General features: G+C 37.7%; 1 protein-coding gene across 1 annotated transcript; it reads right to left on the bottom strand.

The window, feature by feature from the left end:
* Window positions 1-453: 453 nt before the first annotated feature.
* LOC110888756 (protein FAR1-RELATED SEQUENCE 7-like) lies at window positions 454-1857 on the bottom strand. The gene is made up of 2 exons (XM_035986259.1): window positions 1402-1857; window positions 454-1200 (listed from the first exon to the last, which is right to left on the bottom strand). Exons 1-2 carry the CDS (start codon window positions 1855-1857, stop codon window positions 454-456), a joined length of 1203 nt encoding a protein of 400 aa, XP_035842152.1.
* Window positions 1858-14719: the final 12862 nt, after the last annotated feature.

The following is a 14719-nucleotide window of genomic DNA, read 5'->3' as shown; positions in this document are numbered from 1 at the left end:
AGACGCTCTAAACACTGTGAAAGAGAAGATGAAGTTCAGCTCGATTGAATGTGACAAAATATTTGCTTCAAGTAACTAGATTTCTGTTTAATGGTTTTATGGTTTTATTTATGTTAGACAATAACAACTACTTTATATTTATGTTTTTGGTACAAGTTTTGAAGACAACTTTTGCTTCATTATAATATAAATCGCATGAATGATTTAGACATCTTTGTCACAAAAAAAAAAAAAAAAAAAAAAACAAGATAACTCAAAATCGCATGTACTAAAATGAAAACAAAGTGAAATTGCATGTAACCTACTTATATACTGATGCATATGAAATCGCATGTTTACATACTAAATCGCATGATTGTATGATATAAACTCATATGTATGAAATCGCTTGTTTGTCTTGTAAAATCGCATGTACATTAAAAAAAATTAATCTTCCTCATCTGAAACCTCCTTTCACTGAACTTCTACTACAGTGCCATCATCACCACTTCCACTGTAATCTTTAAACTCATCTTCCTCTTCATCGTCTTCGACCTCGTTGGCTTTGTGTCTGGGATCTTTTTCAATCTGGACTCCCTTCATCTTCTTTTGTTGTTTGCCTTTCAGTATCTCGCAAGTCCGAATATCATAACCTTTTTCGTTGCATACACTACATGTCCTTGACCTTTTTCCTTTGCGGCTAATCATTTGTTCCTTCTTTGATTTAATCCTTTTATGCGAGCCACGTCCTTTGTTTCTTATACCAGCCGGCACACAGATAGTAGGAAGTGCATTAGTTACTAGTTGTTGGTAACCAATCAACTTTGAAAACCGGTCAAACTTTGGATCAAGTTGCTTGGTTATACGACTCTGATCAACTTTCTCTTTAATCTGCTTCATTTGATCCCTCACTAAAACAAGTTGATCAAGGTTGGAAATCAAATTGCTAACCAAATACTCCCCTGTGTAGATGATTTCACGAGCAATCTGTTTAGCCTTCTGTTGCTCATCCTTATCATTCACCTTTACATCTAACGTGGCATTTAATTCATTCGGAACCACATCCTTTGTCCATCTCTTCATAACGTATTTCTTTGGTATTTCTTTAACACCAAACATCTTGAAAAGAAAATAGATGTGTTTACATAGCAGCTCATACTGTTCAAAACGCAAACAGCTACACTGTGCAGTTATATCATTTTCAAGATTCTTGAAACACACCTGAGAAAACCAAAAAAAATATATTAAAAATTAAAATCTCAGGTGTAAATGAACAATTTTGCATGTCTATAAAATCATGTAATTGTATTAATTTAAAATCGCATGCGTACATCAAAGTCGCATATTGCAAAATCATGTTCTGTATGAAATTCGCATGTAGGTTTTCAAAATCGCATGTTTTAAATATATATGCTATAATACCTCTAATAACCCATCTCCATGAGCTTTAAAGTCTTTCAACGATATCCTTATCTGTGGACCCTCGATTTTGGTGTCCATCGGCAGACATTTGGTAATAGTTCCATATATCTCTATTTGCTGATCAAAGAATATAGACCTGGTGTATATCTTAGCAACATCTTTTTCCAAAGTAGTTTGGCTCCAATCATTAGGCTCAGTATATCTTGAAATGTGATCATTCTTTCTATAATTGAACCTTTGGACATCCATTACACCATCAAAATGATTCATAAACTCTACAAGAGTGAGTTGTGAATTAGCCACCTGGCAAAAAAAATGGTTCTCACTCTCTGATCTCGATATTGTTCTCTTAAGTCTAGACATTGGCTCGTGCCGGTAAAAAGCTGGAATCCACATGGATCTCATCGCAAACATATCATCAATCCATTTATTTTGTGTAAGACCGTACTCAATCATTACCAACTTCCACTATCTCTCAAATTCTTGAGGATCAATGGAATCAGTCCATACAATATCGCACATCCTCCTTTTAAACTAATCATTATTACACAACTCGTGTCCAACCTATAAAAAGTGATTTTTATATCAGCCTATAACAAAATCTATATTATAAAAAAACGCTAACGAAAGACAATATAGCATGCTATACCTTATCTGTCACTTTTTTCATTGTGTGCCACATGCACAATCTATGTCTGCTGGTAGAAAAAACCTCCTCAATAGCCTGTTTCATAGCAGGGTCTTGGTCCATCACTATAACCTGTGGCTGCCGACCAAATGACTTTACGAATGAATTCAGAAGCCATTTATAGGATTCAATGCTCTCCGATGCCAACAACCCAGCTCCAAGGGTTACATTTCGACAGTGGTTGTCAATCCTAGTGAACGGAACAAACACCATCTTGTACTTGAACAAACACATGCGAAATACACATTGTAACATGCGAAATAGACAAAATATCACATGCGAAAATATACAGTATAACATGTGATATATTAAACACCTACTCTTCAATATATATTAACATGCGATATTGCAAGTTTAGGAAATCATATAACATGAGAAAATAAATAAAAACCATTTTATGTAACACTTACCTGTTTGTCTTGAAAGTTGCATAGAACGATATCACATCCCCGAACTCCATAAAGTTACGCTTGCATAACCCATCGGCCCAGAGCAAACCAGTTAATCGTTTGTCATCATCAACAGAATATTCAAACGAATAATCAACTAAATACTGTTTTTTGTCGGTCAACCTATTAATCACCATGTCAGCGTCATATTCTCCTCTATAGTTGTTAATTCGATTCCTAAAATTTTTGCAATCATCAACCGTGGCGCCGACGTTCTCGAAACCACCGTAACATTTTCTCATTATATGGAAAGCTTTGACAGGGCCAAGGTTTAAAGTGCCTAGTTCCCATATCATCTCCTCCTGGACATCTGACAATTGTCTGTACGCTGGCAGCATATAAATATCGTGTGGACAAACAAACTTATGATTATGGCCATCAACAAATCTCTTTACTGTATATAATCTACCATCCACCGTGCAAATCATAAGTTGAGCTTTGCACCCAGTTCTAATGGTCCCCTCGCTCCTTGATTTGAATGGCTTTTTTGACTTCGAATAAGCATCGTCAATACACAATGGCTTATGTCCCTCTTTAGTACAAACAAAATACTTAGTTTTGATTATACCACCACTGTGTACTTCACCACCTTTTCGAGTAGAAAAACCAGCTAACTTAGCATATGATTGGTAAAAACACATATGCTTGTTCAATAGAGGTAAATTGCATTCCAACCACTGGTGTAGCTAATGCTTCAACCTCCGGAGTGTAAACCCTTTCATCTACATAAATCAAATAAAATAAAAAGAAAAACACATGCGAATTATGGGACTCCTAACATGCGATATATTAATAACTCCATAATTTCATCATAAGAACAACAACACGTGCGAATTGTATGAACCATAACATGCGAAAATGATGATTTTGATAAATATGTTTTACACATGCGATTTATTATATTATAACATGCGAAATCAGTATTTAGAATAAACATCACATGCGAATTGCAAGACTCATAACATGCGAACTTATACATGTTGCTTTTATATCAATTATACTCAACATTCAAACTTCAAAACAGTTACAACAATGCAAAATCATTGCTACGATTAAACAAAACAAGTCTACGAACAATTTAAAGATCCGAATTAACATAATTACCATTAGAACACTCATTTACACCACTTGTACTTGCATTTCGATTTGGATTTCGATTTGCAGGTTCGAGATTTAAAACATCCTCACTCGAAACTCTCTGACACGCAGATAATTGAACATTATCACTGATCGATCGAGCTTCTTCAAAATCAACATCTGTGTTTCGTCCGGTGATGCTCTGTGGATCCATCGAAAAAAACAATTGAATCAAACCCTAACGCAGAAGAACGAAAACTGCAATTTGAGAATTATGAAAAATTTGAAACTGATTCGAATAATAATTACTGGGATATTAGTATAACGAACTTCTCGTTGATTGAATGAAGAGACGAATTTGCCCTCGGATGATTGGATGAATTGTCTGATTTAACCTTATCAGAGAAAAACGAATCAGGACACGTGTACGGCCAATAAATTCGCGTATGTAATGTATGATTAGGGGATTTGTATCCTACACTTCGCCTATATATATATATATATATATATATATATATATATATATATATATATATATATATATATTTGTATGCTTGTGTGTGAATGTGCGAGTTATAGTTAATATAAGAACTTATCATTTATTAATAAATGCTTAGCCGCACACCACCATCACCTCACACACTCCTATGGCTACACACTTTATTTTGGTGATTGGCCCACAAGTGGCCGCACACTTCATCCATTTGGACTTTAGTGGACCGCACACCCATTGAGGGCGCACACCTGAACCGCACAGGTGTGTGCGGTATCTTTTGATTAGTATAAATACCCATATGCTGCAAACCCTAGTACCTTTCCCCAAGAATATTTGACGACAACAACTTTCCAAAAACATTCACTTCTTTTAGAAAACATTCTCCCCTGTTTGGAAACCCTAGAACATTCTCCTCTCTATTTAAAATTGACGGCGACAACACCTCTTCAATCATTTCAACAGCAACCTACACTCATTCTCTTGGAGCTTCATCCCCTTTCTTTTATTGCACACACTATTGCATCTCAGATTCCAAGTTAGTTTATCACCACTGTTTGATTTATGTCCTAACTTGTCACAACCTTCTTACAAAAGAATTGAGCTTTATCTCAAGGGCTTAGTTCCCGAAATCTAAAGCTTGGTGACTTCAACTAACCTCCCAACAATTCAGCAAGTCGTCCATTTGGCACACCGTCTTATCGATCAAGCAATGGAACAGGGCAAGTTTCCCAAGCGAATCAGTGCTGTTACTGATACCTCTAGTGATAACAAGCGCAAATGGGATGGTAACCATGGCAATGATCCTAGCCCCACACAAGCTCAAGCTCAGCAGAGGAAGTTCGAGGGTAACAAAGGTCCCCACCAGCAAGCTCTAACCAACCAAAACCAGGGCGGTTACCAAGGAACCGACCCAAGTGCAACAAATGCAATCGGCATCACAATGCACAGTATGATAAGAACCATTGTTAACGGTGCAACAAACTAGGGCATGCAGCTAAGGATTATAGAAGCCCGCATCCAGCAAGACCTTCATGTTGACACGTTTAACCTTTTCATCTTGTAACTTTCACTTGTTTTTTCACAAATGGCTTCTCACACCCAATAATTTATTCGTTTAAGAATACGAACATCATGTAAGGTCATTCAGAGGCATAGTTTTAGCATGTTGACACTCTTAGTCCCTCCGCATACATCTTTTCATTGTTTGTCAACTTTAGTCCTTCAAAGTCAATTAATTACACGTTTAGGGTTTAGGACACATGTCTTCACATAATTGGAGACAATTTTACGAGGTGTTACACGTTGATTCAAACTGGTGAAGTGTAAGGCCTTACCCAAACTTACTGTGTGTTTGATTGGACCACTTTGATTCTTGAACGAGAACGATAATGATTGAACGCCATGTGAGATTGAATCTGATCCATGTTTCATTGTTTAATTGATGTCTTATACGGAAAGGATAGATGACAACGATTACCATAAGCTCGTTGTCTTGCAATAGGATGTCCCAAGATGTTTTGATTAATGACTTTAAAGCGTCATTACTTGTTGGGGACAGCCATGTGTAGCTAGAGCACCTCTAGCTGTCAGCGTTAAAGAACTTAATTGAAAAACCGTCCAAATGGGAAACTGATGGAAAAATAGACTAGTCTGATTAATTAACGCAGCCGACCGAGTTATGACCCGTAAGAGTTACACCGTGGGCGACAAACTAAAATCCACTTAACTGGTTTAACTGGTAATGAAGGATATGCAAAATGAATCATAATTAAATATACGATCATGAGCGGGTTTATATTATTAATAATATAATTGCTTATCTTAATTAAAAAACTTGTTACGGGTATTATTTGAGAGACGAGTACATGGACCGGTGTTGGTGCATTTATGTCTATCGCCTCCGTCAAGACAAATCGTAGCAGAAACAGTTTAATTCTATGCTTTACATTGTAATATGTAGGAAAAGGCAAGGTGGTAATTCTGTAATTAATGAGAAATCTCATTAAGCCCCTTGGCCTATAAATAAAACCCTTAGGGTTAGCTTTGGAGACTTTTTGCTCATTTTGGAGATTGGAGAGCTTGGTGCTTAGAAAGAGAAAGTAGAGAGAGAAAGTGTTCTAGGTCATTCACGTGACTTTGTACTTTTCAGATCTTTTATTGAATCACCGATTATATTACGTCTTGTGTGTTCGGTCACGTCCGTGTATGGATTCCGCACGTTACACGAGTCGGTTCGCAATTGTTACGGAGTCAAAACCGATCCTACAACCAGGTGAGACGGGTATACTCATGTCACCACTTGTTGCACATGCACCCACGCATCGCCACTTGTCGCGTATGCATAGCCTCTTCGTCACTTGTCGTGCATGCACACTTGCATCGCCACTTGCCGCGCATGCATAGCCTCTTCGCCACTTGCCGCACATGCATGTGCATGTCCGCCACTTGGCAAACATGCATGGACCTTCATATTCTATATAAACAAGCATGGTGTTCAAGAATGGAGTTAGAGTTTTTGCACAAGAACTCCCTAACACTCACACCCGCTCCGCCGCCGTCGGCCACCGCCCCGCCGCTCCGCCGACGCTGCTACCCGGGGTTATACCTGCGTTCCGTCAATTCGTGTCACTAGCACGTGTTCGCTGAACCTCGGTGTCTCGACCGGTTAGTTATTAACCGAGGTATATCTTTCTCATCGGTAGTTAGATATCCTTATCACTGTGCTCGTATTTGCATGTAACCATATCCTGTCGGGTTTCGTTTATTGTTAATCACTCGTTTATTTTCTGCTACGTGTTATTGATTAACTCGCTTAATTAATTGAGTATTATTTATTAAACCGAGTTTTGATAAACAAAAGTTTTTAACTGATCACCATGGAAACCCAACAAAATATACATATAACACCCTTATATTCATCTAAACTAGACTTGTTACCTACCCGAAAAACTGTGTCAAACCAACCCGAAACTGGGTCGAACCAACCCGGAACCGCTAACCAAATTCCAAACATTTCAAGAACCATAACCTAACCCTATACTTCTGAGCACCACACACAAGTACTTTAATGTTGTAAATCTATATATAATCAAAACGCATATATTTATAGAGCTAATCAAAGTTATACATAAACTTTAGTAAATTATGTACAGAGTTCAAGTTCATCACTCATTCGATGCCAAACATACAAAATCAACGAAGGATGTTGACAGAAAACAAATGAAATAGCAAGTTGGTGTTTCAAAAGATGAACATTCTACTGTAAATAATTGAAATTGTAATTAACTGAAAACAATCGGTATATTATGAATCAACTACTTACCCAATTTTGTGTTTGATGGAAAAAAAAATCCTTGAATGACGAATAGGCTTTTTAGAGGAGTCAATGACTTTCTGCTATTGAAGAGGGAGCATGTAACCAATATTGATTATGATCTCTTCTTTGTTTGTGGGATACGATATCAGCGATCAAACAGAAGAAGCGGGAAAATAGGACGAGAGAGAGTAAAAAAAAGAAAACCAGCATTATCAGTGACCAGGGAATTAAAAAAATAGAGGGGAGCAATGAATGCATTTGGGTTAGTTTAGAGGGGATGGAATAACCTATGTAATGCTTTATTCCATTCCATTAAGCAACCAAACAATCCTATTTCCATTGCCCTCGAATGGGTTATTCCATTCCTTCCTTCATTAGCTCACACCAAATGCTACCTAAATATTGCGAGAACCGTGAAAACGAATGAAAAAACCAAACAAAACCAATACAAATCTCATTGTAATTAAAGTACAATATCAAAAACAAAAAAAAAAGAATTTACAATATCAGATAATTCATTTCTCCTCTCAAAATCACTCTTATTAGATATTTTTCATATGTGTACATAAAACAAATTTACACATGTGTAAAGAATTCATGTAAAGTTAAACATGTAAACTAAATTTCTAACATTGTATTCGAATAAAATGATAAATGTAAAAAATGAATTTGAATTGTTTTTGACAAAGCTCTCATGGTTTTTCATTTGTTCAAATGGTGTTTCCGTTGTTTGTGCTCTTACCTTTAGGGTTAAAGGTATAAACCTTAACTTTCTTATATAGTTTTATCTGATTTCACGTTTCATTTCGATCTGAGATGCTTTGTTTGATTTGATGCTGGTAGATGTTTGATTTGATGATTTTATGTCATATGCAGATATTATTTTATGATGATGAACTTAGGTATTGTTCATTTATGAACCATCAAAGGAAGAACCAGGGGTTATCTTGATCCATATGAAAATGTGATTTGTACCGAATGTGTACACACCAGGCTTTGTTTTCTCTAGCCAATTTGATTTGAAAATGTTGGAGTTATGATGCGTAAGCTGAGATGAAAGGCTATGATGGTTGCTTGAGCCTCTGTAGTTAGCATAGAAACTCTGTATATGAGGTGCTTGATGGAATGCTTTAAAGCTGTGATGATCATTGTATTTTGAGGGTATATCAAAGATCCAGGTAGCATCTTGGCGGGGCAAGATCCAGATGGCATAGTTTTCATTGTGCAACTGTGTATTTGCAGCCATGTTGTTACCAGGGTCTTATATGTGTTCATCCCTCGATTACATATCTGAGCTTTTTAAGGTTGTTTTGATAAACAAAGGATTGTGTTTTAGGTATGTATTTTAACATTATCAATTAGCAACATTGGGTTGCTTTAGTGGTTGTACCCACTGCTTAAAGTTTTGTATATGGAAAGTCTTGGCTAGGTTTTAACGCGTGTCCCTTGGGCGTGTGAAGTAGAGCATACCTTTTCTTCCACCCTTTTACTTAACCATCGGTTTGGGTTTTTACAGTTGTATCTTTTTAGCCGACAATTTTAGACTTTATGATTTGTTTTAGAGTTGTGATGATCATTGTACTTTTAGGGTACATCGAGCATTTGGGTAGCATGTTGGCGAGGCAACATCCAGATGGCATAGTGCTTACATTGCAACTGTGTGTTTGCAGCCATGGCGTAACCCGTTCTTATATGTGTCCAACCCTCGAATACATATTTGAGCTTTCAAAGTTTCAATGCACAAACACATTCACATCTCGGTAACCCTTTTTTGGAAGTGGGCATGTGATGTCATTATTGTATCTACTTCTGGTCTTTGATGATCTGTTTTAGTTTGAAGAAACTGAGATTTTAGTGTTTATTGGCGTGGCATATGAGGTCTTTAACCTCTTAGTGCAACCAACACGCGCAATTTTTGTTTCTTCAGCAGGTCTGAGCCTATATAACTATGCTACTGTTGGTGTGCAACATGTGAAGGACCACTTGACTCTTTAATTGAAGAGAACTTATGTTCTTCTGGCATGATGATTTCAACTAACAGTGGGGGAAACAACAACTCAGATTTGTTGCTCAACTTATTAACTGGTTGATGTTTACTTTGTTGTGTTTTGTTTAAACTTCATTTTCTCATGTTCTAGCGTTTCTGGGTACGATTTATTACTGTTCGAAATGGGTATTCTGCTGTTTCGGCTATGTCTTAGTTCTGGTGAGTATGGTCCACCAAGTTTATCTTACAAAGTCCACGTTTCGTTAATATGAGTTATGGAAGCTTGCTTGCCATACAAAGTATGTATGTCTCATTTGCTATGTCTTTTTGTTAGATGTTTACTTAGAACCACACCCATATCATAGAAAGGTTATATGCTTTTTTTGGGGCGTCTGTAGACTATATGTTTAATGTGTTGTTGTGTCCATTTGTCTAGTATTACCGATGTGGTTGTTGAATTCTTAGTTATTGTGTCTAGGTCGTTGATGGTGTTTGCCTTTTTTTATATATGATGCTTGATTATTGATTTGGTTGTTTGTTATTTCTTGTAGAACTACAAGTCGTCTATTATTTGAGAATTTAGATAATTATTAGAGTTTGTTTTAGCAATGAATTATAGACTCAATCCTATTCATAATTATGCTTATATTCAGAGGTTTTTTTTTTCAAAGGCTGCCATTAATTATATGCTTTTTTTAACAGAAACGTGCATTACTAATTTTGTCTATGGTGCAGCTTTGGTTCCATTTCTTTCTCTTTGTTGTTAATCTTGCTCGCTATAGTCCTTGCTCTCAAGGCTTCCTCTTATGCTTTGTATAAGATACATGTGAATATATTTTTTATTAGGCTATATGACTTGCATGTTTGAAATGTAGCTTCTTAATAGTTTGTTTTCATCGTTGTATGAATCACCGAGTCTGGTTGGTTTGGTTTGAAGTTGGTTACCTAAAGAATTTATTTTAAACTGTAGGAGTAAAGGTTTTTTCTTGCTAATGAAGAGAGTAAAGGTTTTTTCTGGCTAATGAAGAGGTGGTCGCCTAACTAGAAATCGAGTCAAAGCTGGTTATTTTTTATTCAATCAATTCTAGAAATGAATGCAATGTAACATTTTCTGATGACTCTTATTGTAGGGGGAGTTGAAACTAAAGGATTTTGGTACAGTAAAAGAAGTTGGACGTAGTCGCAGAGCACTAGTAAAGAGTTATATATTGACCTGAAGTAATGGGTCTCCCACCGCAACGTGTAGGGGAAAACCGAATTTGATGCATGCTATGTCTCGCCGCCAACGCAACTCGCGGCGGGGAAAAATCTAGTTTATATAAAAAATGTTATTTAGGTTGATAAATAAAAATTAGTCATGGGATGAAAAAGTTGGTTACCTCCTATTTTGGAATGGAAAAATCTGATAGGACACTACCATGGAGTAGAGAGAGCTGATGAATAGATGAGATAAGAAAGAGTAAACTGCAATTTTAACCGTTGTGGTTTGGGGTGATTGGCACCTTTACCCCCCCGCTCCCTCCTAACGAAATAATTGCAATTTTACCCCCCAACGTTTGCTGTTATGTCGCAACCTTACCCCCCGGCCTCAAATTTGTTGACTGATCTGTTGACTTGGTGGTGAAATGACTATTTTACCCTTTTATTTTACCCCCCAACATTCCTGTTATGTTGCATAATTACCCCCCACGGGTAAATTACTATAATGCCCTTTCATATTACCCCCTATGTTTTGTTCTACTCTGTAATATTACCCCCTGCCACCACTGTCACCGCCATTCACCACCACAACCACCACTGCCACCTCCAGCCACCACCCTCAACCACCCCCAGTCCCCTTATGCATTCATTTTACTCCAATTTTCATCAAATATGTGGATTATATATTTGTTAATGCCTTTCTAAATACGATTGAAGTCACTTGAAAGAAGATTTAAACAGCGCATAATGTTTACCATCAAATTAGAGTGGATAGGAAAAGGAAAAAAAAGAAAGATTATAGATTGCATTCACAAAGAAAAAGACCTACCTTGAATCACGCCACACACTGTTCAAATGAAATATTGGAATCATGATTCACGAGCGTGGCATTCAGTAAGCCTGCAACTGCAACTGCATCACATATCTGTAATACTAACTAAATAAGGTCCATAACTCAAGATGAGTGTATAAATTTTAGGCGTTTCCTAGAACAAGTACTGGTAATCGTTGTTGGTTCAGCCCGCCATTCGCTTCAATTATGAGGAAACCATTTGATTTTGACTGTTCTGGAGATGAACACAGTAGGTACTGGATTAGAATCAAAGTGGTGGACTTTATTGTGGATCAAGAAGTGCAAACCTGCTTGAGAATTCTGAAGATTGTTACAAGGTTTCCAAGATGGACGTGACTTCCAACTTCGTTGCTTTAGACTACAAGGTATGGTGATGGTCCTCCAAGGGAGGATGATCCGCCACGTAGGCGACACGTCATAGTCCTCCCAAGGATGGATCATCCTCCAAAACTAGGGGGCATGGGAGGATGGTCCTAGTCATCATCCTCCACCACTTTTATATTTTTTTTTTATTTTTTTTAATCTTCAAGTTTTTTTAAACATTTAACAAATAAAGTAACAAAATATTTTCATTAATATTAAAAAACATTACGAAAACTTAAAAAAAATAAATATTAAAATATCCTAATATTAAAAAAAACATAAACTTAAAAGCCTAAAGTTAAAAAAAAAAACTTAAAAATATCCTAACATATTAAAATAAGCTACTAGTCTTCGTCTTCCATGTGGTGGGCGGGTTCGTTTTGAGCGTTGTTCCAAATGTACTCCACCAAGTCCGCTTGTAGGTTGTGATGTGTGTACTCGTTACGTAGAGCGAAGGCGTTCAAATCTTGTTGTTCCTCACTAACTGGAACAGAATTTCCAGTAGACGCGTTTTCATCGTAGTCGCATATCGCTCTCCCTTCGTCTTCAATGATCATGTTATGAAGGATGATACAAGCGTACATAATGTGTCGTAACCTCCTTGGTGTTTGCGAACGTGCTGGAATAGAAATGATGTGCCATTTTTTTTGTAGAACACCAAAAGCCCGTTCAATATCTTTTCTTGCGCCCTCTTGAAACTTTGCAAACTTTTTTCTTTTGTCGTCGGTCGGGTGCGGGATAGTTTTAACGATTGTCGAGTACGTTGGGTATATCCCATCGGCTAGGTAGTAACCTCGCCTGTACTCCACCCCTGAAACCGTAAAGCTTGTGTCTGGACCTGTACCCGCCACTACATCATCAAAAATCTGTGACTGGTATATGATGTTGAGGTCATTGAGCGAACCAGGTAGACCAAAAAAAGCATGCCATATCCAGAGATCCTGTGACGCAACAGCCTCTAGAATGATAGTCGGATGTCCCTGATCTCCCCTCGTATACTGACCTTGCCATGCAACTGGGCAGTTCTGCCACTGCCAGTGCATGCAATCAATGCTCCCGAGCATTCCTGGGAAACCATGTCTCTGTTCGTGTGCTTGATATAATTTTTGAACGTCGTTTGCGTTCGGTTTCCGCAGGTATCGCTTACTATACAATTTGACAACCCATTGGCAAAACTTGTGCAAGCATCGACGTGCGGTTCTTTCAGACATCCGAATGTACTCGTCTAATGCATCGGGTGCGAAACCGTATGCAAGTTGGCGAATGGCCGACGTACATTTTTGTAAATTACTGAAACCCCTTTGCCCCCTAGCATCGTTTCGCAATGTAAAAAACGGATCAGACAGCGCCATGTCGCCTGCAATACGTAAGAACAGTGGACGACTCATGCGGAAACGACGTCGAAAAATCTCGGCTGGGTACACGGGTTCGTCGGCAAAATAATCGGCTATTAGTTTATCGTGGCCGGCTATAAATTTAGAACAAAACATAAATGAAATTAATTATAAAATACATTTTAAAAACTATATAAAACATAAGGAAAAAAAATAAAATACCTTCTTGGTCTCGGTTATATTTTGCTCGTCTAGTTAGCCGTTGGGACGACCCTTCATCGGCCGCCATGAACACCTGAGCCGCGTTCATAATCATGTTGTGCATAATAGCATCCTCTTCCGAAGATGATGAATACCACTCGGACGAAGACGATGAAGACATAGAAGAAATTGAAGAAATGGAAGAAACGGGTGAAGCGATGATAATTTTTTAGCGAGAGATGGGGTGGTAGCGGGTAAAAAATGGTACAAAATATGATGATTTTTTATAAAAAGGGAAGAGTGGTTTATAAAATGTGAGAGAGATGGGGTGGTAGTGGGTGAAAAGTTGTGAAAAAAGGGGTTAAAGATGTGAGTATTTATAAAAATGGAAGTGAAATGGGGTGGTTTTTAAAATATAGCCGTTTGAAAAAAAAATTTATTTATAACGGTCAAAAAGGTGGGGGGCCCACCATAAACGCTTCGTCGCAAACGGCTAGAATGGGACGGAGAGGACGGGGACGGATGGGGGCGGCACGGTGTTTGGACCGTCGCCGACCCGCGACGGGCCGGGGCCGACCCCCATACCGTGTAGCCTTAGTTTAGATTTGATTTTCAGCAGCAAATTGTTTTTCTTTAATCAATTCATTTTCCTTAAAAACATGATATTGACAAACACAAGGCACTGAAAGACGCCGATGGTTAACGTGACTACGATTATCCGACGCCGATGGTTAACTTCTCCGGAGACCAATCGAAGTGTTAATATTTCTCCGGCTAGCGATTTGGTTAAGTAACGCCGATGGAGGTTCAGATCTGTTCTTGTGGGTTGAAGGAAGAAAGGGGTGGGTGGTTGCGGTGGGGAGGAGCGGCGGCTAGTGGTGGAGGAGCGGTAAAACGCAGATGGAGGTTCAGATCTGTTACTTGAAGATGATGATGATAATTTGAAGATGATGATGATGATGGAGGATCAGATCTGTTATTTGAAGATGATGATGATAATTTGATTTTATAAATAATAATAATAATAATAAAAATAATAATAATAATAAATATAGGGTAAGATTACCAAAATACCCTTACCTATAAGGGTCAAACTACTGTTGATTGAGGCCGGGGGTAAGGTTGCGACATAACAGCAAACGTTGGGGGTAAAATTGCAATTATTTCGTTAGGGGGAGTAAGGGTGCCAATCACCCCAAATCACAGGGGGTAAAATTGCAGTTTACTCTAAAAATATGAATATTGTTTGGTATTTACACCTCCGACACTCCAACTTTCTAACTTTATCATAACCACCCCCTCTACTTTGAATTTCCACAACCATATCTTCATCTTTCAAACTTTACTATAACCA

Source organism: Helianthus annuus, chromosome 17 (genome assembly GCF_002127325.2).
Source record: "Helianthus annuus cultivar XRQ/B chromosome 17, HanXRQr2.0-SUNRISE, whole genome shotgun sequence".
NCBI lineage: Eukaryota > Viridiplantae > Streptophyta > Magnoliopsida > Asterales > Asteraceae > Helianthus > Helianthus annuus.
This window is presented reverse-complemented; position numbering and strand designations above follow the sequence as displayed.